At 33.7% G+C, this 24,394-nt stretch overlaps 1 protein-coding gene and 1 long non-coding RNA gene across 3 annotated transcripts; one reads left to right on the forward strand and one right to left on the reverse strand.

Annotated features, from left to right (window-relative positions):
• Positions 1 to 1,042: 1,042 nt before the first annotated feature.
• Positions 1,043 to 20,782, reverse strand: LOC121739212. The gene is made up of 3 exons (XR_006037412.1): positions 20,773 to 20,782; positions 18,045 to 18,049; positions 1,043 to 1,133 (listed from the first exon to the last, which is right to left on the reverse strand). It is a non-coding gene; the product is annotated as an uncharacterized LOC121739212 (long non-coding RNA).
• On the forward strand, positions 3,765 to 11,413 carry LOC121739211 (E3 ubiquitin-protein ligase RNF146). Of its 2 annotated transcripts, none has more exons than XM_042131564.1 (6): positions 3,765 to 3,916; positions 6,345 to 6,430; positions 6,514 to 6,670; positions 6,868 to 7,059; positions 7,273 to 7,459; positions 11,287 to 11,413. In XM_042131564.1, exons 1-6 carry the CDS (start codon positions 3,898 to 3,900, stop codon positions 11,342 to 11,344), a joined length of 699 nt encoding a protein of 232 aa, XP_041987498.1. In that variant the 5' UTR covers positions 3,765 to 3,897; the 3' UTR covers positions 11,345 to 11,413. The 2 variants fall into 2 exon arrangements, with proteins under 2 accessions (XP_041987498.1, XP_041987499.1); XM_042131565.1 differs by having other exon boundaries at positions 3,766 to 3,916; positions 11,299 to 11,411.
• Positions 20,783 to 24,394: the final 3,612 nt, after the last annotated feature.

Consider the following 24,394-nt stretch of genomic DNA (forward strand, 5'->3'; position numbering starts at 1 on the left):
CCGTCAAAATATCAGCTTTTTTCAAAAAGTTGGTGTGGTTTCTGTTCGTTAGAATCTCTACTTTCCGATGGTAAAAAAAAAATATATGTTACTATGGTAAATCTTCTCAGAAAATGCAAAAATTAAAAAAAAACTTGTATTCGAAAATTTTTTTTTAATTATTATAAATAATTTCATCTAAAAAATGTGATTGCTGCAATTTGTTTCAATTAAAAAGTTGATTTATTTAATTCTAATTACATTTATCAAAATCATTTAATGTGTTCTGTTTTTTAATATACTGTAATACATTATTTCTTGTATCGCTGCTTTGAACACATGAAATTTTTTCTTTTGATTTATTACCGAAAAATCCACCGCAGATAAAGCAATGAGATTCAAAATTAAATCTAAGAGCATCTTTAATTACTTCTTTTCCTTCCTTTGCTTTTTTTTGTCTTGAACTACAAAATGTAGCTATTGCGGTCTCGTCATTATATTGACTTTGACAACTTCGATGAATAAAAGCTGATGTCAAAGTCTCAAATTTTTTGTATTTATTGTCGATTCTTTTTTTGCTGGATACCACTAAACGATTCAAAGCTGCTTTTTTTATTGCATACACTTGCTTATCATCTGCCTTATTGCAAATGATACAAACAGATTCATCCATACTGATAATCTGAAAAGACAAAATCGAATTAATAATGTCTTCACTATTTAATCGTGAATAAACTCCCATGAAAAAAAAAATTAAAGAAAACAATGTCAAAATGTATAAATAATATATTTTAAATCTATAAAAAAGTATAAAATATATATGAAAATCGGCCAAAAGTTTGTTTTATTAGAAAATAATATATTTACGATATATATTTTATATATTTTTTATAGATTTTAAATATATTTTTTATAGATTTTGAAATATATTTTTTTTCATGGGATTAACTAAATTTGTTTGTGCAAAATTAAGGAGATAATTATTTTTTTATCTTGTACTAAAATATCATTTAATGTAACAGCTGCTACGAAATATATAGTATATAACAGTAGGTATGTATGTAGTAAGACCCAGACCCGCCTAGCCCCTTCCCCACTTCTCCACGAAATACCTTTTGATGGGCTACAATTTTTCGTAGGTCACTCAGGTATATCTACTCAGGTATATATATAATTTATCTCAAAATAGTTATAAATAAGCATCTACGCATATAATTTAACGAAAATTAGACAACTTTCTCCAAATATTGTAGATGTCTTATTAAATTTTAATTTAATTAACTTATTTGTTTGTTAATTATAGTAGTATATTTTTATTTGCAATTTTTTTGTTATCAACGTCACATGTAATCTAACGTTTTTCGAGTAATTAAAGTCTAAATTTTAATAAATAGCTCAAAATTATTTATAATAATTAAAAAAAAAAATTCAAATTCAAGTTTTTTTTTAATTTTTGCGTTTTCTGAGAAGATTTACCATAGTAAAATATATATTTTTTTTCACCATCGGAAAGTAGAGATTTCAACGAACAGAAACCACACCAACTTTTTGAAAAAAGCTGATATTTTGACGGGTGAATTTTCGATTGAAAATTAGGGTGTTTTTTCGATATTAATTCAAAATAAGGTGAAAAAATAGATATTTTTAATTAAATAAATTACAGCGTATTTGGGACATAAAAAGGTAAGTTTTCACAAAATTTCGTTAAAAAAAAAATTTTGTAAAAGATAAAAATAAAAAACCAAAAACTTGGTTTTTTGAATTTTTCACATAAATTTTGAGGTTATGTGAAAAAAGTGTAAATACAAAAGTTTTAGATCTTTTTATTATCTACAACTTTTCCATTTGACTTTTTTCGATAGGACTTTTAGTTTTGTCGGAAATCGAGAAAATCCGTTTTTTACCCTTAAAAACTCACCCCCATCCCCTTCCCAACCTCAGATCGCCCGTAAATTATTTTTCCTTTCATTTTTATCATATTTCCCTCCTTTTCTAATGGGTTTCATTCTATTATAATTTTTTTTCACATTTCATTATTTTTAAAGGCTTCTACCCTGGTCTATAACGATGTCGTGGTATGTGATGTCCGTTTTACAGATTACTGACTCAGTCTGAAATTTAGAGGTTACGTTTATGTGATCTAGGCAAGAGTTAGCTCGTGTTGGTTTCGAGATTGTGGGTGCTAAATTTAATTCAGCTACTAGATAGAGGTATCGATTACTTCCATCATCCAGCTGAGTAGTTCCATTTGAGCATATGTTTATATTTATATCTCCTACTACCGCTACGCACGGGGTATTCACAATGGACAGGTCTGCAGTTGCAAAAGAGTTTAAAAAGGGATCCAAATTGGTAAAAGATGGCGACCTGTAAATAGCTATATAGAACAGAAAATTTGTTTTTAACAGAAATACAGAGACAGTCAGCTCCATCAATTTGTGGCTCTGTAACTTCAGGTGACCATTTGTTATTTATATAAGTAACGACGCCACCGGCTCTATTATTGCATTCATGTAAAATGTACCAGGGAATCAAGTAAATAATCCAAATCCGTAGAAATGCCCAAACTTTTTATGATTTTTTTCCCCGCCATATTTTACTTGACACTGGCCATGGTTAAAAAACTGAGCGCCATATTAAGAAAAAAAAGTTGAAATTAGCTGTCAATAATGTCATCATCAGCCATCAAATATATACTAGGTGTCAGTGCCAAAAATCAAACAAAAAAAATATATAAACTAGTAAATATATATTATTAAGTCTATGGTAATCTGTGCCCTGTGGTCAACATCACAGAGTACTTTATTATATACTTGGTCAACATTAATTCTAGTTAGTAATCTGTGCATCAGGGTTGCCAGATTGGGGGTTTTTTTCGCAATTCTGGGGAAAATGTTGACTCTAGGCGAAAATTTGGGGAAACAGTATCTTTGGGGAAAATAAATACACTATGGGGATTTTTTGGGGTTAGCACTTCTAAAATCATAACAAACAAATGAAACCAAGTCCTTTTCATTCGATTAACTTCCTGGTAAATTTGTTGTTTGTTTGTTTTGGTTTGTTTGGTCGAGTGCGTAAAAGGCCTGACAGACGTACGAACTTAAATTACGCGGGTTTTAAGTTCTCGAACTTACTCGGCTCGCGTCGGTGACACACGAAAATCGCTCACACCGGATTACCATGCCCCCAGGCTCGCGGCTCGCGGCTCTTTGCTGACACACAGGCGATTAAGGCTGGTATAAATAGTCAGAACTCAAAATGCATCTTGGTCTCAAGACACGGTTCAGACTCTGTGATTGGTTGGCTGTCCAAATTTGGACCAATCACAGAGCCGAACCGAGTCTTGAGACCATATTATCTATATACCAGCCTAACTCCTAAGATCGTCGAGCCATAGTCCGCGTACTTACACGCACGTCTGTCACCCCCTCAAAAAAATTGTCTCTTTGGTCGAGCGAGCGACCATGTGTTGTGTATCTGTTTAACTGTCGAGTGATTGAAACTACTAAATCGAATAAAAGTAGTTTCAATTTTATATTCGCTTTTTTTCACATTCCCCAAAAATCCCAATCGCTTTGTTACACAAAGCGATTGGGGATATTTTTTTGAAAACGTATCATTTTGGGGAAATATAAAAATCAGTTTGGGGGAAATCGTAAAATTGCATCTGGCAACCCTGCTGTGCATAGTAGTGCCTGTATTTTTTTTTTGGAGCAAAGGACTCGTTTCCAGCTCCTAATAAATTAAAAAAAAAATAGTAGTGTCTGTGCATTTAAGTTTCAACAACAATCAGTCATGCTTGTAAAATTGCAAATAAATTGTTTGCAAATTTAATAAAACAAATTATATGGAAGACAGCAGACATAACAAAAGTTTTAACAAGTTATTCTAAAAATATATAATAAGCTCAGACTTAAAATGGATTCAGACAGTCCAGGTATTTTTCAAACCAGTTATGAACAGTTGGCCATACATTATAATCAAGATCTATATATGTGCATCTAACAAAAAGGATTTTAACATTAATTTATTAGATTTAACCTCCACTACTGTTAGATTCACATCTTTATTTCAATCGTATAACCTTCACAGTTTGTTTCAGGAACCTACAAGGGTCTGTGATACTACAGCCACTTGTATTGATATTTCAATCGTATAACCTTCACAGTTTGTTTCAGGAACCTACAAGGGTCTGTGATACTACAGCCACTTGTATTGATAACATATTTACTAATCTTATTCCTGATAAAAAAGAAATAATTAATAAGCTAAGTTCTGATCACTGTGGACAAATAGCTTCTTTTAATATGAAATGTGACAGTGACACGAAGAAAAATCTTGTGTTTATTCCTGTGACCACAAAACGTATTCAGCAATTTAGAAGTAAATTAAATTAAAATATCCATTTATTGGATAGGTCACATAGCTCTGATGAAGCTTTTAATAAATTATTTAAGGTGATAAGAACTCAATTTAATTCAATATTTACTTCTAAAACGGTTAGAAACAGTAATAAAAAACTAAATTTATTAATTGGACAACAAAAGGAATAAAAATAAGTAGGAATAGATTATATGACTTATATGATGAAAGGCGTATTAACAATAGTGAAGTATTTAAAGCATATGTTAAAAACTACTCAAAAACCTTCAGAAAAGTTTGTAAAGCTGCTAAAGCCCTATATGTAAAAAATAAAATTAAAAACTCTAAAAATAAAATCAAAACAACATGGCAGGTAATAGCTGGTGAGACTGGAAATGTCACCTGTCGTAGCTCTGATTTTGAACTATACCTTGAAAATAAAAAGATTACTAATGATCAAGAAGTTGCGACGGTCTTTGAAAAGTTTTTTGCTGACATTCCGGTCTCAACCACAAAAAATTTAAATTCTTCGCCTTTCTTCGACTTCTTTACAGTATTTTTGAGGCATGGGAGGAGTCGCAGGATGCCTTAGGTGTGTTTTGCGATCTCTCCAAAGCCTTCGATTGTGTTGAGCATGCTACATTGATCAGGAAATTGCGCCACTACGGAATTAAAGACTCTGCTCTCAGCCTTTCGACTTCTTACCTTAAAAATAGGACTCAAAGGGTTGAGGTAAATAGTAAAAGGTCCAAAGGAACCAAAATAGAATTAGGTGTCCCACAGGGATCTATATTAGGCCCATTTCTTTTTCTCATCTATATAAATGACTTACCTTATCTAGGTAAGGGTAATAATAATGAGATAGTGCTTTTTGCTGATGACACTTCACTTATTTTTAAAGTGAAGCGACAACAGTCGAACTACGACGAGGTAAACAGTGCTCTCTCAAAAATAGTACATTGGTTTAATGTTAATAACTTACTTTTAAATTCTAGTAAAACGAAATGTATAAAGTTTACTTTGCCCAATGTTAGGCAAGTCCAAACCAATGTAGTATTAAATGATGAGAAGATGAATTTAGTAGACAACACTGTATTCTTAGGTATTACACTTGATAGTAAATTACAGTGGGGTCCTCACATTGTTAATCTTGCAGGTAGGCTTAGTTCTGCAGCATATGCAGTCAGAAAAATTAGGGAAATTTTTGACGAAGACACGGCACGATTAGTATATTTTAGTTATTTTCATAGTAGGATGTCGTATGGAATCCTTTTATGGGGAAACACTGCCGTTATTAATACAATATTTGTGCTGCAGAAGCGAGCCATACATTCTATTTATAAAATGTCTGCTTTAGAATCTCTGAGAGATAAATTTAAAGAAATTGGTATTCTAACTGTTGCTTCTCAATACATTTTGGATAATGTAATGTATGTTAGAAAAAATATAAGTAAATTTAAACTTAAAAGTGACATTCACTCTAGGAATACTAGAAATAAGCACAAGCTAGATATGCCGGTGATCAGACTTAGTAAAGTCAGTAAATCTTTTAAAGGTCAATGTATACGCCTTTACAACAAAATCCCAGAAAACGTTCAAAATCTTTCCATTAATAAATTTAAAAAAGTAGTTAAAGAATGTTTGTGTGCCAAAGCCTATTATAAGGTCAATGATTTCATAAACTATGGCACACCTTGGGAGTAGGATGGCTTCTTGCAAGGCTACTTCTTCATTATTATAGGACTTACAATTGTGCATGTAGATATTGTATATAATATTTAGTTACAAAATATTAAACTTTATTTTAAAAGATTAATTTTTTTCTCACTTTTTTTGGTAAAAAAGTGGGCCCCGTGCGAGTTTCTTACGCCGGGTTAGTTCCCGAACCGGTGGTAGGCATCATGTAGGACATTCTGAAAACATTTATTTTAAATTTATTCAGAAATAAATTAATTTTGATTTTTTTTTTTTATTTTGAAGAGGAAAATTTTGTTACCTTTCAGATCTAGATTGTGCGATTTGCAGGGAAAAATGTCACCATCCCACTAAGTTACCATGTGGTCACATATTTTGCTTTCTGTGTGTGAAGGTATGGAATATTAATTGAAATGTTATGACAGCACTTTTGACTTTTTGTTATGATCTAATTGAATCTGCATAATTAAATTATAGGGAATTGCCATACAAAGCAGGAAGTGTGCATTGTGTAGAAATCACATACCATCTGATTATCTGGATAACCCAGTTCTTTTAGAGAAAAGTAATGCAGAGGCATTTGCCATAGAAAATGATGGTGATTCCTATCAATGGTACTATGAAGGTAGAAATGGTAAGAAAGAGTTTTGCTAGTACTAATTTAACCTGTTATTCCATCGTGGGTATAGCAGACACAATCGATTTTCAATTATTATGCTGGCAGCCGGCTGCCACTTGGGGATTGATAGATTAAAAAATAAAATTATATTTTGCATCAAAACATTTAGGTTAATTTGCATTGTTTATTGTTACTTATTTATTTATTCATAGGATGGTGGAAGTATGATGAAAGAAGCAACAGTGAGCTAGAAGCTTCATATAACGCAGGGGAAACTGAATGCTCCCTCTTACTAGCGGGCACTACTTACAGTATAGACTTTCAAAATATGATCCAGGTACGCCGTAGTGACAGAACTAGACGACGAAAAGTTAGAAGAGATGTTCCAACTTTACCAGCAAAAGGTAACTAGGACGGCATGCATAAGTAAGATTCATCAGTTTCATCAGTTTGGTCCCGTGCTAAGTACCTGAAGGACTTGTGGACTTGTGTTACAGATACCAGACAATAGATATGGATATATATATATATATATATATATATATATGATGTGACTTTGAAAAGTATAAATTAAATTGTTATACGGTGTTGCTTATTTCACTAACAAACTGTTGCAGGCATAGCTGGAATTAAACAAATTAGCGTAGGAAATGATGAAAATGAAGAAAATTCTGAAGATGTAAATTCAAATAGTGTAGATAATGAGACTGAAGAGATTGAAATTGTTGGTGAAAACTATGTGGCTGATAACACGGACTCTCCTCAATCTGCAGATGATGTGATTGATTTGACACAGAGTGTGAGGTTGGTTTTATTATTTCTTAGTGTCTAAACACACCATGCCGAATTTCCGGGAGTTAGGCATGATTCCCCCTGCAATGTATTTTAAATTACCCATGACACACCATTCCGTCGTGTTGTAGCCCCCATATATTCGATTCGTCTAAACTCTATACCACAGCTTCCCAAACTTTTTTTCTCATAGACCACTTTAACATTTTGTTAGATCAGGTGGACACCCCGCATCTCCCCCCGTCACAGTCACAGTACAAGGTTCCAATAAGCTTCCACTTCGGGGTGGTAAAAGTAAACGCAAATATTTTCTTGTTTTGTAACTACATACACAAAAATTATCACACTTTTACTTGTATGTTGTTATATCATAGAAGAATCAATTTAATATCAAAACTAACCGTGATTATTATTTTAAAAACAGTAGTAAATCGCAATTATAATCAAATTTTAAACTTCTACAATTGTAATCTGAGATAAAAGTTATAATTTTAATGGGAGGCATATTATACTTGGTGAATTGACAGCAAATTATAAAAATATTTGTCTTGACTTTAGTTATGTATAACCGTAAATCTCCTCGCTCTGTAATATTTAATCAGCTGCTAATATAATATTTTCTGCCTATAATTCATAGAAGTCAAGTCGGGTCACCTAATTTTCATAGACCCCGTTAACGACTCGTCCTATCGGACTCCCGTGGAACCCTGGGGGTCCACCTGGACCACTTTGGGAATCAATGCTCTATACGATCGATCGTATTTATTAATTTGTAATTAAATAAAACGTAATTGCTCCAGATCGCTCCATTTGTGTCGTCGAGCAATTATTGCCCGTGTAAGCGTTTCTTAAATGTCATGATTCTAGAAGATAGCAACAAGCCCTGACACAGTTAGGGGGGATGAGAAATTAAAAAAAAAAAAAAAAAAAAAAGTCATGATTCCGAAATGGAAGTTTGGCATGATTCCGCCTGCAATGTATTTTAAATTACCGATGATATACCATGCTGAAATTCCGTCGCGTTATATTGTATGCGTTTGACATTGCTGACGTAATCATGCCGAACTTCCGCCGCGGAAATTCGGCATAGTGTGTTTAGATACTAAATGAATTATATTGCGCCTGAAAGAATATTCATAGCATTTTTTTTCGTATGTCAGACAGTAAGGATGGCGTTCGGAAGTATGCCATATTTTTATATTATTTTTTTATTACTTTTTGAGGTAGGTACATAACTTTTCTGTAGGACGGGGGGCAATTTTAATCCTTCTTCTTTACAACAGATTTACAAGTCTCTTTTTACTTTTATTTGTATTCTCTGAATAGCTCTGCTCGTAGCTTAAAAATTTGAGAAGAGGCGCGCGAATTTCGTACCCACCAATGTAGCACGTTGAGACATATACCAAAATATGATAGGGATTGAAAAGTTGAACATTTTATTGTATGCCGAAAAATTATCATTTATATGATATATTATATGATATAATATATATATGATATTCAATCATATCAATTATATGATATAATATATAGGATCCAATATATATGATCATTTGATCATATCTGCATATTACATTATCATATTTCATTGATCCTATTTTACGTCATATGTGGTTTCAATAGTCAATGTAGAGCGCTAACGCTGACAGGTATTGACGTCAGGGTTACTAGATCTCAGAGAATTCGATTTGTCAAAAGACATCGTCATTTTTAATATGGCTTGTTTTTTGTTATTTCAGCAATATTATCCAAGTATATAATTAGAAAAATAATTACATTACATTATTTGAAACATATTAACGAACAAGAAATTAAAAACTATTTTTTATATTAAATAACTGGCAACACCTATTTCTATGACCGTATTGGATCCAATCTCTCAGCAAATGTCAAAAATCTATGATCAAGGAAGAAATTAATCATATGTCTATATTACATTATCCAATATCATTGACTCAATGATCTCGGATCCAATATATATGATAATCTAATATCCCCCTAAACCATGAGAGAAAAAAGTTAATGAAGGTAGAAGATAAGAAAAAATCACAAAAAAACACCCTGTATTATTGCATCAATTTATAGTGTTGCTGGTAAGGAATCAATTCTGAAAAGTAATCGTATAATAGGGCAAACTTGAGGAAAGTGTTGTATTTCAGTATATTGTTTCATATTTTAAAGAAATGTATGGGAATACAATAAAACCTCAACAATCTAACCTTTCCTCGATTTTACCGTATATTGTTACTTTGGAAAAAATGTTTATAATAAGCAATACTAGCTAATGGATGGTGCAATAATACAGGGTATTTTATTTTTTCCTTAGAAATAAAAAAACATCCTTTATTAATAGTATTGCTAATTATAAACAATTTCTCCAAAGTGATAATTAACGAAAAAATCAGGCAAAGGTTCGACATTCAGCATTTTATTGTTTTCTCATACATTTCTTTGAAATATGAAGCAATAAATTGAAATACAACACTTTCCTTGAGTTTGTCATATATGATTACTTTGAGAAATTATTCCTTACTAGCAACACTACAAATTAATAAAACCGGCCAAGTGCGAGTTGGACTCGCCCATGAAGGGTTCCGCAGCAGCAATAAAGTTTATCTTTATGGAATTAAAAACAAAAATTTCGAAAATCGGTTCACAAACAGCGGAGTAATCGTTGAACATACAAAAAAAAAAACTCCACAGCCGAACATATAACCTCCTCCTTTTTGGAAGGCGGTTAAAAAGGTTGTTGATTAATTTTTATATGTAAGTTGATTTAATGAAAATTAATTTAAGGTTTACCATTTATGACGTATAAAAAAAAACTACTTGCTAGATCTCGTTAAAAACAATTTTCGTTGGTAGATTTTAAAGTATTGTACATCATATATATTTTTTAGACTTATCATCTCTCTCGCAAACTATTCAGGTTAGAAAAAAATGATATTAGATACCTCTATATGATTTTTGAAGACCTATCCATAGATACCCCAGACGCATAGGTTAGATGGAAATTTTTTTTTTTGCCTCAGTTGCCTATGAGGACCCCTAAAATTTTTAATAATTTTTCCATTTTTGTATCAAAATCTTAATGCGGTTCACAGACTACATGTATTTACCAATTTTCAATAGCATAGCTCTTGTAGTTTCGGAGGAAAGTGGCTGTGACATACGGACAGACAGACAGACAGACATGACGAATCTATAAGGGTTCCGTTTTTTGCCATTTGACTACGGAACCCTAAAAAGCTAGGACAACCCAGGACGCTGCTTAAAAACTATTCAGGACGTCCCAGGACACTACAAAAACTAGGATATGTCCTGGGACAGGTTGGCAACCCTATAGTAACTAGAAGTAATTAAAATTATTGATACCTACATCTGAGCAAAATTTGTACCAAAGGTTGACGACTACTTATAATTTTTTTTAACAGTATGAATTACTCCATTTATACGCCATATCTTTGAATACAACTAACACGAACGCACAAAATTTATCTTTTCTCTCTCTGACGCCTATTAACAATAAAATGTGAATAAAACATATTAACATAACTAGTGGCCAATGCCGCCCGTGGGGCTTCATCGTTTAGCAGGGCCGATGACGCTTATGGCGCGTCATCGAACAAACTGCTTGGCCTGTGGCGAGTCTTAGAGAGAATTAGTGAAAATGAAGGTGGCAACGAATCGGTTAAGCTGTGACAATCTGGGATCATGCCGAACTTCCGCCACGAAACTTCGGCATGGTGTGTTTAGAGTTTAGACACTTAAATTTAATTTTTTAAAGGTGTATGCTCTATAATTTTTATTTAATTTATACTAAATGACTTAAAATTGAGTTTGATTTTCAGTAACATCAACATTGAAGATGATGCAAGAAGAGATGCCCCAAGATAATCCACAGGTTGTGAAGGAATTATGATAGATTATTGTAAAAAATATATATTGTTAAGTTTCAGTAAAATGTTTGGAAACATTGAAAAAATATATTTATTTATCAACAACTTATCTCTTTCACTTTGATTGAATTAATTATCTGTTTAAGTGTTGCCAGATCAGGGGATTTCCCCCTAGATTTAGGGGGTTTTTGACCAAGTTAGGGGCAGAACAGGGGGAAAAATATTTAGGGGATTTTTTAGGGGAAATTCAAAATACACGTCAAATACAGTTTTTTGCCAAATATCACGTTCCTAATTTTTTTTAACCATCTTTAAATTACTTGAGCGCCACAACAACTAATCGAGTTGAAAAGATGAATACAGTTCGAGGAGGCTTTAAATGAATATGTCAATGATATCAATGGGCGCTGCTGGTAAAGGAGAACTGTCAAAAATGACGTTTTTGTATGATAGAAGCGTTAGTTCCTTTTCTCGCCACGTTCTTATAAAGCCTTGTCGAGCTGTAAAAAACGTTTTGTAATATATTTTTATTGAATATTATAGAAAAGTAATCTAGGGGATTTCTAGGGGGAAATTAAATTAGTTCAGGGGTACGGCGCGCGCCGTCCATCTGGCAACACTTGATTGTTATTATTGTTGTCTTTTCCAACCAGTCCCAAAAATATTGATATTGGATAAAATCTCTTTACTTGTAAAAACTGGTTTGAACAATTTCATTTAATACCTCGATCATCGAAAAACCAGACACAATAGCTTATCTATTGTTATCGCGGTTGCATGCTGCTTGGGAGTTGAAGCATTAATCTTATAACATGATTTAAGTAATAAAGGTGGTCATACACGGGACAATTATAGTAACGATTTAATCTCCTCGATGTTAAAATCGAACGACAAATTGTACGTGTCTAGCAATATCTTAAACGATTTTACGTTCAAAAGATCGATTGGACGATTTTCTTGATGATCGATCAAAACGACAAATTGTCCCGACCTTAACATATTTCATTGAATTTAGTAGGGAAACATTCAAAAACGAAAATAGGGTAGTCTAAAAAAATGTATATGGTTTTTTACCAAAATGAATTTCTTTGTGGAATGTGACTAATCCGATTCAGTGCGGATGACACGGGAGCCGTGTCATACGTGTTTTTAACGTGTGGCTAGGGATTGCAATCCGGAAAACCGGATCCGGAAATTTGCCAGATCCGGCGTTATTTTTCGGGTACCGGATCCGGTCCCAATATACCGGATCCGGAGACTGGATCCGGTGTTAGCGATTTGTGGCAATAGTTAATAGAATCGGGCGTTACTTTGCGGAAATCCATAGCTTAAAATTTTGTATATTAATACTTTTAGCAAAATTCCGCGAATTAAACATCAACCTGTAAGTAAATGATCGTGTGTATGCCGTGCTGCGCATGCATAATATGCGTACACTCGCTCATGTACTTACAAGTATTTATTTTATTTTTTATTTTATTTTATTTATTTCTGAATCATTACATAACATAACATTTTTACAATATTTTTCAAAAGTAACTTTTGTTTACACACAAGTATCTAGGTAAATTGTTTTATTATACAGTTTTGTTTTAGTTATGTAGTAAGCCATACAAATTACAATGGACCCCAAACTAGGCAGAGCCTGTATCTTGGTGGTCCTTAGTCTTTCCAGTACATAATTTACTGATTAATGCAGCGCTTACGATTTGATCATAATTATTATCCACAGCTAGAATAAAAGTTTTTTTTTTTTTTTTTTTAGTATTCATTTTACAAAAACTACCTACAATCTACACAGTAATACTAGATGCATACAAGGATAATCACTAAGAATGGAAACATATTATACAAATTGAAATTATTTAATTTAATGTGATGTGCTTGCGTGCGCGTGTGTGTTTGTGTGTGTGTGTGTGTGTGTGTGTGTGTGTGTGTGTGTGTGTGTGTGTGTGTGTGTGTGTGTGTGTGTGTGTGTGTGTGTGTGTGTGTGTGTGTGTGTGTGTGTGTGTGTGTGTGTGTGTGTGTGTGTCGCTCACACACATACACACAGTATGTGTGTGAGCGAGAGAGAGAGAGTGAGTGAATGAGTGAGTGTGATACGCCATTTAAGATCGTGTGCTATATTAATCATTGTTAGTATTTGAGATGCTACAATTATTTATGCCCTTTGAACGTACTTCCACTAGTAGCTCTGTTTCCGCATAAGATAGTGATGAAAGCCAGGTTTTTGTTTTGGATGTTATCGACAACCCCGGAGTATTATCGTTAGTGTTTACTTTCTTCATTACCGATCGGGTGACGAATGCATGGATATACGGCGGTAATCGCGACGCGAATACTGATCTTATAGTTGGTAGCACCACCTCGGATGGAAATTCATGACAACGTCTCAAGTATTTCTTTACGCTTTTTAGAACGAACAACTGTCTCACGCTGAGCACGTCAAATTCATGCAACAGTTCTGCAGTCGGGTAGCGACGTGGCTTACCAAGAGCAACTTTAATGACAGCGCGCTGCGCCCGTTCAAGCTCAATCATATAAGACTTTGCCGCACCACCCCATGCTCCGATGCAGTACTGCAACAGAGATTGACAGAGTGCACTGTAGACAAGTTTTTTTATATGAAGACTTGAAGCTGGTCTTAAGGATCTCATTAGGAATATAAGCTTTCGTGTTTTTTTAGCCACATTGGTGATATGTAGTCTGAATGAGAGATTTTGATCAATCTGGATGCCCAGGTATTTTACCGATGCAACTCTGCTTATGTTATCGCAAGGACATCTCTGCAAGAGGGGAAACGATAAAACCGGGCAATTCTTTTGGTGCATTTTTATTTTGTGGACTGTTGGCTTGGTGGCGGCGGTTATGTGAAAACCTACAAAGTTGGATTTTGACACGTTAAGCGTGAGAAGGTTCCGATTTAGCCATTCCTTGATTCGGAAAAGGCCGCTTTCGGCAGCGTGGGAAGCACTTCGCCAGCATTTGCCTTGAAATATTGCGACCGTGTCGTCAGCGTAGCATATAATTTCTGTGTTAGGTATTTCTTGCAGTAAAATGTCGTTCATGTAAATTATAAATAAAGTTGGAGAAATAATGCTACCTTGTGGAACTCCCATTGTGATTTTTTGTTCCTTACTCAAGTGGTTTCCGATTTTTAGCCTTTGCCGTCTATTACTTAAGTAGCTCTTGAACCACGAGCGGGCCTTTCCTCGAATCCCAACACTTTCAAGTTTATTCAAAAGGAGTGGAATGGATACAGTGTCGAAGGCCTTAGCGAGGTCTAAAAATACTCCTATAGACCGTTTACCTTCGTCTAGATTTTTAGAGATAATAGATGTTAGGAGTTCAACTGCGTCTTCGGTAGAGCGACCCTGCCTAAAACCAAACTGACGGTCCGATATCAGTCGATGGCTCTCTAAGAAGTTGACCAGACGCTTGTTTACGACCTTTTCTAGAATTTTCGACAGGGCCGGTAGCAGAGATATTGGTCTGTAGTTTTCAATATCTTTTTTTGAACCTGTTTTGTGTATAGGTCGCACTATAGCGGTTTTCCAGCAGTCTGGAAATTCACCCGTTTCGATACTTAAGTTACAGATGTACGTTAAAGGTAAAGTTATCTCTCTTTTTATGTGTTTTAGGAGGGAAGGTGAGAAGGAGTCTAAGCCAGGAGCGCTGTCAAGTTTCAAGTCTGAGATAAGACTGTCAATTTCGTTCATGTCGGTTGGGTATAAGAAAATAGATTCTTCGTAATGTTTGTCTAGTTGAAGTTTATTGTGTAGGGTCGCCATTGTTTTTGGGGTGTTTTGTTGTATATTCGCGGCTAGTTTAGGGGCTACCTCTGCAAAATACCTATTGAAGGAATCCACGGCCTCATGTGGTGATGTTTGATTTACCAAAAGTTCTGAATTATCCGATTTGGATTGGGGTATATCACATATTTCTTTTATGGTTCTCCATAATTTTTTAGGGTCGTGATGATTTTGGGTTAGTTTTTTATTGTCGTAGTCAGATTTGAGTTTCCGAAATAATTTGTTACAGAAGTTGCGGTATCTCGTATAAGTGACTTTTAGGGTAACGTTATTGGGGTCGTGCTTTACTTTTAGATGGAGGCGGTCTCTATGACGCATGCATCGTATAATACCCGGCGTGATCCAGGGTTTTAAATTGTGTTTATTTCTACTTAGCTTTATTTCAGTAGTAAACTTATTTATCACGGTGGAGAGTGTGTTACAAGATGAGGTTTATTTCGTGGAATATTGCTAAAAATAATAATATGCTTTAATATGGTTGCATGAATTTTCACTTTTTTAGGGTTCTGTAGTGAACAATTAACCGTTATAGTTTCGGTCTGTCTGTCCGTCTATCTGTCTGTCCGTCTGTCTGTCCGCGGTTTTGCTCAGAGACTATCTAGAAATGTGAAAAAATCACGGGAGTAGGAAATGTGCTGAATTTAAAAGGAAAATTGTCACGGCTAAGAAGACTTCAAAGTTATTGAGTAATAGTTGATCAACTAAAAAAATGTATTCGACGAAGTATAAAGGAACTTCTCGTTCTAATTCCTTTGAACGTGACTGAAAAGATGTTGTTAGTAGTGTAAAATACGTCATAAATGTATATTTATTGACTATACAAAAATTATCAAAAACTAGTGGTCCTACGCAACCGCAGCAGCTCTATTAGAAGTTATAGTGCTAAGTGACGCTTTTAAATGATGAGCAACAAATGGATGTATATTATTTTGTTTACTGTAGTTTTTATGGTAAATTTAGACATCTTTGGGTTTAAAAGATGGGTAATACATTTAATGAATATATTGTTGCAAATCGGGACAGTCATTTTTTATAGTAGTTTTTAAAATATTTCGATTTTTCTGAATTTGACTGCCAGAGGATTGACGAGGGTGACACAATACTGATATATAATGCAAACATATTAGAAATATATGACATTTGTGGCATTTATTAAACGCTTATAAACTATAATTAAGTATATCACTTTAATTATTTTAATGTATCAAGTTCTTAGTAAGTTAAATATCGAAAAAATTTGGTGATAATGTGGGGAAAACACTATCACACCTTTATAAGAATTTTGGCAATTGTAATAAACATTTTTTTTACTTTAAATACTTTTACTTAACAGTATACATTAATAATTAATATAGACAAACAACAGAATAAAAGTTTTCGTTTTTTTGTCCATCTGTCCGTCAGTACGTCCATCTGTCTATCGATTTGTCTGTCACCAGGCTGTATCTCAAGGACAGCGATGGCTAGATAGTTTTTATTTTCACAAATGACGTATTGCAGCTATAACGATAATACAAAAATAAAAACAAAATAAATATTTAAGAGGGCTCCCATACAAGAAACTTGATTTTTGTGCCCTTTTTTGCTCGATGTGAATAATGCAACCAGGTAATTTTAAATACTCTAGAAATACTTAATTTTGTTCTTACTTTAATAATAAACAATAATATTATAACAAAATAAAATATTTAAGGGGTCTCCTATACAAAGAATATACTTTTTTGTCCTTTTAACTCAATGTCAATAATGGCACCAGGTGGGCGATTGAAATGTTCACAAAATACTATTTTTCTTTTCTTCTTTAATAGTAGATAGTAAAATTAAAATAAAATAAACACTTAAAGGGAGCTCTCATACGAAAATAGCCATTTTATGGCACGAGGGCTTCGTGCTGGAGACTGACTCGCACTTGACCAATTTTTTCAAGTTAACCGTTTGCTTCCGAGGTTTCTTTAATATTTTTTTCTTTGCCCTTTCTCCATTTCTTAAGTACATTTTATAATCTATGTCTTTCTTTGCTAATTCAGCTTATTTGAAGAGGTAGATTGATTCTCGGCAAGAAAGTCTTTTCAGCTTCACTTTTCTTATTTAATATATTATTCTTCGGTCAAATTTGTCTTTTGTGGTAGGCGACATTATGTTTTACACTAAAATAAATAAAGAAATGGGTAACACACCTTAATTGTTGTGACAAAAGTGATCTTAAACAAAAAAACATCAGTACTCTGGCAACATGTCAGTCCGTTGGCCACGATTTCAGGCAAAGGACTGACGCCAAACTGACGGACGAACGGACTGATGATTTCGATATAAATTTAAGGTTATAATTAAAGTTAATGTTTCTATTCGTATTTTCTAATATCAATATTCAATATATTAAATTTTTACTAATCATAGTAAACAGTATGGAAATCAAAATAAAATTAAGATTTATAAGGAATTAACGACTTACCCACAGTACTGAGTTTTTGACTGGCCCTGCGCAAGATTATGTCATATCCGACGAGCTAGCACACATACTGTAATAGTGGCAAAGATTTGCTGCAGTTTTTGGCTGACAATATTACCAACTAAACATAATTAATAGTTATTTGACCATGTATAGGTACGTCTTTTTTGGTGAAAATTATCGCATTTGAAAGTTACACAAAGGACTGACAAATTAAACCTATGACAAAGTTTCCTCTCTTTTTTAAATACATTGTAAATATTTTTACATTATGAAAGTCCTCTCATTCATTATGACGTACATTAAAGATTGTAATTATATATCGAGTTTTCAGAAATTAATTGTAGAATCTGATGTACAGTCTCTTGATTGAACGTTTTTGGGTTTGTGACAGGCCAAAGTACTGACGTTTTGAGCATGCTCTTTTAATTTTATACAATTTCTAATTAAATTATGTATCTGAAATTGAGTGACTAACTAAAGGAGATTACATACTTTTAAAATTAAGTATAAAATCTTTAAAATATAGTGTGATTTAATATATATTGACTGGTGACAGCGAGTTACCCAATTTTTATACGTGGGAGAGCCATGCTTCGGCACGAATGGGCCGGCTCGACCGGATAAATACCACGTTCTCACAGAAAACCGGCGTGAAACAGCGCTTGCGCTGTATTTCGCCAAGTGAGTGAGTTTACCGGAGGCCCAATTCCCTAACCCCTACCCTATTCCCTTCCCTACCCTCAACTATTCCCTTCCCTTCCCTTCCCTACCCTCCCCTATTACCCTATTCCCTCTTACAAGGCCGGCAACGCACTTGCAGCTCTTCAGATGCTGCGAGTGTCCATGGGCGACAGAAGTTGCTTTCCATCAGGTGACCCGTTTGCTCGTTTGCTCCCTTATTTCATAAAAAAAAAATTGTAGAATCACCCTTATCTCGCTTTGAAAATATTGCATTAATCAGCTACAACTGCTACAAGTGATGCATATAATATGCCTTGTTTTTGAATTAGAAAACAAAAATACGATGATTTTCGGTTTTAAGTTCAATTTCATCAATCCGGCCGGATTGACAGTAATCCGGTCAAATCCAGTCCGGATTGAAAATGATTGCAATCCCTACGTGTGGCGTATGACACCTGAGCCGTGTCATTTAAAAAACGCTTGTATCTCCCTCAAATTACACTTTAGAAGGTTCTATTCCGAACAAAACCGTCTTAATTTTCCACGTAAAACAAGCCTATAGGCTTCGTTTCTGAATATTCTGTGAATTGAAAAAAGTAGGGGCGGTCTTCTTTTTTACGTACCGTACCGTACGCCCACCGGACCACCGCCGGAACGCACTCTGTTCATACATTTTGTTGTGGACCCCGCATACTATCAGAATTCTGAAGTGTCAAAATGTATTTTTCTCAATGATATTCTATGTTACTAACGTAACATAGAAACTACTACTAGAAACTTTTAGAAACTCATTGATTTTTCTGATCAAAAATTCGGATAATGTGCGGCCGGGCTTTGTAGGAGTAAACTTTCAATTAAATAATTATACACTTTCCTTGCACTTTAAATACACGACCGTTTTTTTACGTCAGTGCGTCGTGCCACCGGTTTCGAAAAAATTAAAAATCATTATCAGGTGTTGTTTTTTCGAAACCGGTCGTGTATTTAACAATTTTGTACTTAAATATCTTAAAATAAAGTTGAATAAATGCAAGGAAAGTGTATAATTATTTAATTGAAGATGAATTTCCACCAAGAAGTAACAGTACATTCAATATCATAGGAGTAAACTTTTAAGAAAATAAAGAAGTAATATAGGCCCAAAGATATTTTGTAGTAAAATATCTTTGTATAGGCCACTTGGATATCTCTAGTGACGCGGCGAGTGGCAGATTCAGGCAACACGTGGGTGTCAGAGTGCGATCAGCTGTGAAACACGGTTTACTAGTTAAAAATGAAAACACGTTGAAAACGTTAAAAAGTGCTCTGAATAAGGAAAATAATATGGGCGGTACGAGGTCACAATAGACATAACGACCAGTAGTTCGACTGCAAAAAAACGGACAGGTTTCAATATCTGTCAAATTCGTCGGGTTTCACTAGGATTATGAACGGAATGTGCCTCGCGCTGGCTGATGATAATTTATTTTTAAATATTTAAAATAAAGATTTCAAAATTGGATTCTGACAATTTTAATCGCATGTGCCAAAACACAAACAACAATACGACCAAAGAGGAACACGTCCAGCGAATATGTCATAGTTTTAAATTCGTAGGTAACAAGTTAACAACCCTAGCGACGATTTTCGTCACAATACGTCAAATTTAAAAATTTCAACATCAGTTCTAAGTCGGCATACTCTATCATTCTGTCTACTCTGACGAGGTACTGTTGTGTTGTAGCCTGTAGGGTGCAAAAATTTCCAATCTCGGATTCGTGAATTAACGTTTTATTCGTTTCTGAGACGGAATTGGGAAACGTATCGAAATCAACATGCCGATTAGTAATCATGCTTAAATCTAAATCTCGCATTAATATTTATAAAATATCACGTGCAAGTTATTTTTAATATCATTGTTTTATGTATAATAATATATTGTCAATTGTAATTGAAAAAAACGATATAAATAAAATTATTTTCGGTTCAATATTTATTACTAATTCCTTCAATATTCACTTTCGCATTTATAATATTACCATACTAATATACTAATTACTGATATTACTAATTTACTAATAATATTATAAGGGCGAAAGTGTGTCTGTCTGTTACCTCTTAACGCCTAAACTGCTGAATAGATTTTGCTGAAATTTGGTATGGATAACTCCATAATAATATATTCTTAAGAGTCCCGAAAAAGGACATAGACAGTGGCGTAACTATAAGATCCGGGGCCCGTGGCAAATTGATGGGGCTCTATCAGTAAAAATCGTCACGTTTATAATAAACAATATTATGTACTTAAAAATTGCCCTTGTTAAATGTTGCCCTTTTGGGCTGGAGGCCCGTGGCATTTTGCCAGCCCTATAGTTACGCCACTGGACATAGGATATTTTTTGTCTACGGAAAATGTACGGTTTCTGAACCCGCGCGACTAAAGAGTTATGGCACAACGGAGTTGCGGGCGTCATCTAGTTAATATGTATAATATATTATTACATATTAAAATTTTCTTTGATAATGAAATACAATATCTTCATTTTCCATTTTTATTTTGCATGTACGGTTAAATAGTTGCTGAAAATATATTTGTTTACATTATTCAACTTTTAATTAATTTTCCAATTAATACATAGCTCCACTTTCACGTCGTACAGTCGATTACCTACTCGTCTGTGGTATTACTTTTAAACGGATGAATGATGATTCGTTCTCCATCATCATGGATTTCGAAGACCTCATGAACATGATTGCTTTGGAATAGTTTGCGCCCTATAATTTTTAATTAGGTAAACAACCTGCATAGCTGGGCACCGTTAATCAAATAGTTAACTTCGTTAATCGTTAATACGTTAAAAAAAATGTTAGCTTCGTTAAACGTTAAAGCGTTACATTTCGGACGAATTAACGCAATTTAACGTTAATCCGTTAATATGTAATATGGCCCTGTTGTAACTTATATCATTGCGTTAGTGTACATACAAAACCTGTTGGTTTAAGGTTTTGGAAGTTAAAATATTAGGGACAAAACAAAATACTTCTATAATTATTGTATTCTACCTAACTAAATTATACTGCACTCTTCTTTATCAACATGCAAATGATTTATAATAACAATAAACAAATCACTCCCTCTATAAGCACCGGCGCTGAGTAATGAAATGATAAAACGAAACAAATCTCTTCTCACGCGCCTGAAAATGTATCTAGTACCTATTGTTTTTGTTTTACTCGCTGCTGCCGTGCCGCGACGTCGTGCTGCCCGCCCGCACGGCACTTGTCGTTTCATACTAACTGTCTGAACCTGTTTTCCCGCCGCGCCGCGGTGCCGTGCAGTAAATAGTAGGCATTGGATTAACGATTAACGGACTTCTGCATATTAGCGGAAGTTAACGGGTCCGTTAATATTTTTAAAAGTTAACTTAAACGTTAATCCGTTAATCAAAATGTTAACTTCGTTAATTAACGATTAACGGATTAACGAGTTAATGCCCAGCTATGACAACCTGTTATTAGTAATAACTATGTAATAGGTAAGTAACTAATAATATGATCTTACAAATAAATAAATACACGGTAAAAAATCATATTCAATGAATTTGAAAGAATATTTCATGATCTTGTATATTTAAGTAAATATAGCTTTCGATACAGATTTTCCGCGAAAAAAGTCTGTGGAAATCTTCCGAAATCCAAACTTAATAGTAATTTGGCTCATTACTTTTTATTGTGTTAAAAATATAAACAATTACCAAAAAAGTGCAGTGACTTGTATTCAGAGAATCATATGAGAAAAGCGGTCACGAGTTTCCGCCGTCAACCGACCCGCGGCGTTGCCGTAGCTTAGCAACGATATCCAAGAGGCCTATTGGGAGCCCATATTAATCTATTATTTTAGACTTCCAAGTTCTCGCAATTTTTTTTAAACAATAATGTAGAAAAATACTTGCGTTGACATCAAAGTATTACTTACTAATCCACTAACGATTTTTGTTTTAATTTAAGTTGTTTCTTTCGAAAATATTTCTAAATAGCTGTTTCCGCAAACTTCCTTATCCATAGGAATAAAACGTTTCCCTGCGGCCTTAAAAAGCTAAAAGCTTTATTACTGCAACCCAACTATCGTGCTTATAAAATTTATCGAAAATCGATATAATATTATATCGAGAAAACTTAGTTTTTATGTATGGAATTGGCTAGTTCATATATATTTTTTTATATTACTCATGGTTCCCATCATCAGACCACCACTTTTGTGAATATGGTACCAACTCGGAACCGGATCAATCGGAACAAATACCCCATACAACAAAAGAAAAATTTTGAAAATTGGTTCACAAACAGCGGAGTAATCGTTTAACACACATAAAAAATATATCCACAGCCGAATGTATAACCTCCTCCTTTTTGAAAGTCGGTTAGAAAAACTTAACAACGAACTTCTTTAAATTTATCTACAAACATAATATAATTTACATCGGAAACCCATATCTATTTAATATACTCATTTTTCTAACTTTGAAACCTACAAAAGGTTTGCAACATCTGAATAAAAAAATCGCTTTCCTGCCATTTTCAGGTTAAAACTTAGTAAAACTACTCTAAATCAACTCAAAACAACGTAGCCTTCCATTCCTTCAATGGTTTGGGTTCAATTAAATAAATTAAGTTAATAAACACGTAAAAACCAAAAAAAACAATAAACCTTTTTGAACGTGGCGGGTGACACGGTAGCCGTGTCATCTACTTCTATGGCGTATGACACGGCTCACGTGTCACGAGAAAATTGTATGCTGCTATGGCTGAATCTGAAAGTCTTCAAAAAGGTGCGCCGCATTAAATCGGTTACTTATTATTTTATCATGTTCATGTGCTTATAACTTTTGATAAAAAAAGTACATTAGGAATAAAAAAGCATCATATTTGGAAATACTTTATTACTATTATCTATAAAACTATGCTAACATTGAATTTACCACGGCCTTATCTTGCTTTGGCTTGCATGAGTAAGTATCCATGTGTTGTGAGGCTTTGGCTTCCGAGCCATTTGCTTGTGTCGGGGGTGTTCAGGACAAATTACATATAGTCTTTCTTGTCTCATCACAAAGTAACATGATTTGCAACGTCTACGTACCTTTCCCTTAACTTTAAAGTTGCAAACTGTATTTACAAGAGGAACTTGCACTGGTAACAATTTTTCAGCAGTTATATTCTTCAACATGCTAAAATTTGCTGTTACATTATGGGCTGGCTTAGGAATCCAACTAAAAATAGTTTTTGTTAAAGAAAGTATTCTCTGCATGTTTACCTAAAAATAGAAAAATAATTAATTTTAGTTTGTAGGTTATGTGTATATCATGAAAGTGGTAAAATGTAGAACTTTTAAATACTTTTGATTATTAGGTTTTTGGTGGCTTGTAGCAGAAACGTTAAACTAGAATTAGGTGGTAAATAAATTAATATATTATGTTAACATGTATACAATTTTCAAGTACGGAAATCACAAAAATCCCGAGAACTTTTATGTCAACTGTCAAAATATGTCAAAACTCAAAGCAGTGTTGCCAACACGACTCATACAAAATTTGCTAAACTGCCGTTAAAAATTTGCCAAAATTATGCCAATTGCTATAAAATTATGCTAAAACTTTTCAAAGTAAAAAAAAGTTATTATTAATTTTAAATCTTTAATTGTCAACAAAATCTCAATTTATTTTATGTTTTTTCAATTACGTTATCGGACAAAATATTAATATCTTGTTCTTCATCGATAGCTGATGCTGCTGATGTACATGTAAACTCTAACTCTCCTCAGTAGTTGGTACCTATAGAGCGGAATGTTATCCGGAATTGAGTAAGAATAACAGCATTTCCTTGTCCTCTCTAAAAATTATAAAATAGCATTTAAAGTTTTCACTGACAAACGGTTGCGAAGTTTCAACTTTATTCATTTGGCTGAAAACGCGTTCAATTTCGGCGTTAGAATGTGGTAGTGATAATAATGAGTAATAAATACTCTTTTCAGAGTAATTATTACTCTGTTTTAGAACACACGCTTAGTAGTTGAATCGGGTCGTTTGTTTCATGCTTAATTTTTTATTTAAATTATATGCTAAAAAAT

Source organism: Aricia agestis, chromosome Z, assembly GCF_905147365.1.
Source record: "Aricia agestis chromosome Z, ilAriAges1.1, whole genome shotgun sequence".
In the NCBI taxonomy this organism is placed as follows: Eukaryota; Metazoa; Arthropoda; class Insecta; order Lepidoptera; family Lycaenidae; genus Aricia; species Aricia agestis.

What these genes read in the sequence shown, in the direction of transcription:
- LOC121739211 (XM_042131564.1), top strand. An exon ending in TTTGCTTTCTGTGTGTGAAG is followed by an intron (nt 6,431 to 6,513) that starts GTATGGAATATT and finishes ATTAAATTATAG; the next exon opens with GGAATTGCCATACAAAGCAG. An exon ending in GTACTATGAAGGTAGAAATG is followed by an intron (nt 6,671 to 6,867) that starts GTAAGAAAGAGT and finishes ATTTATTCATAG; the next exon opens with GATGGTGGAAGTATGATGAA.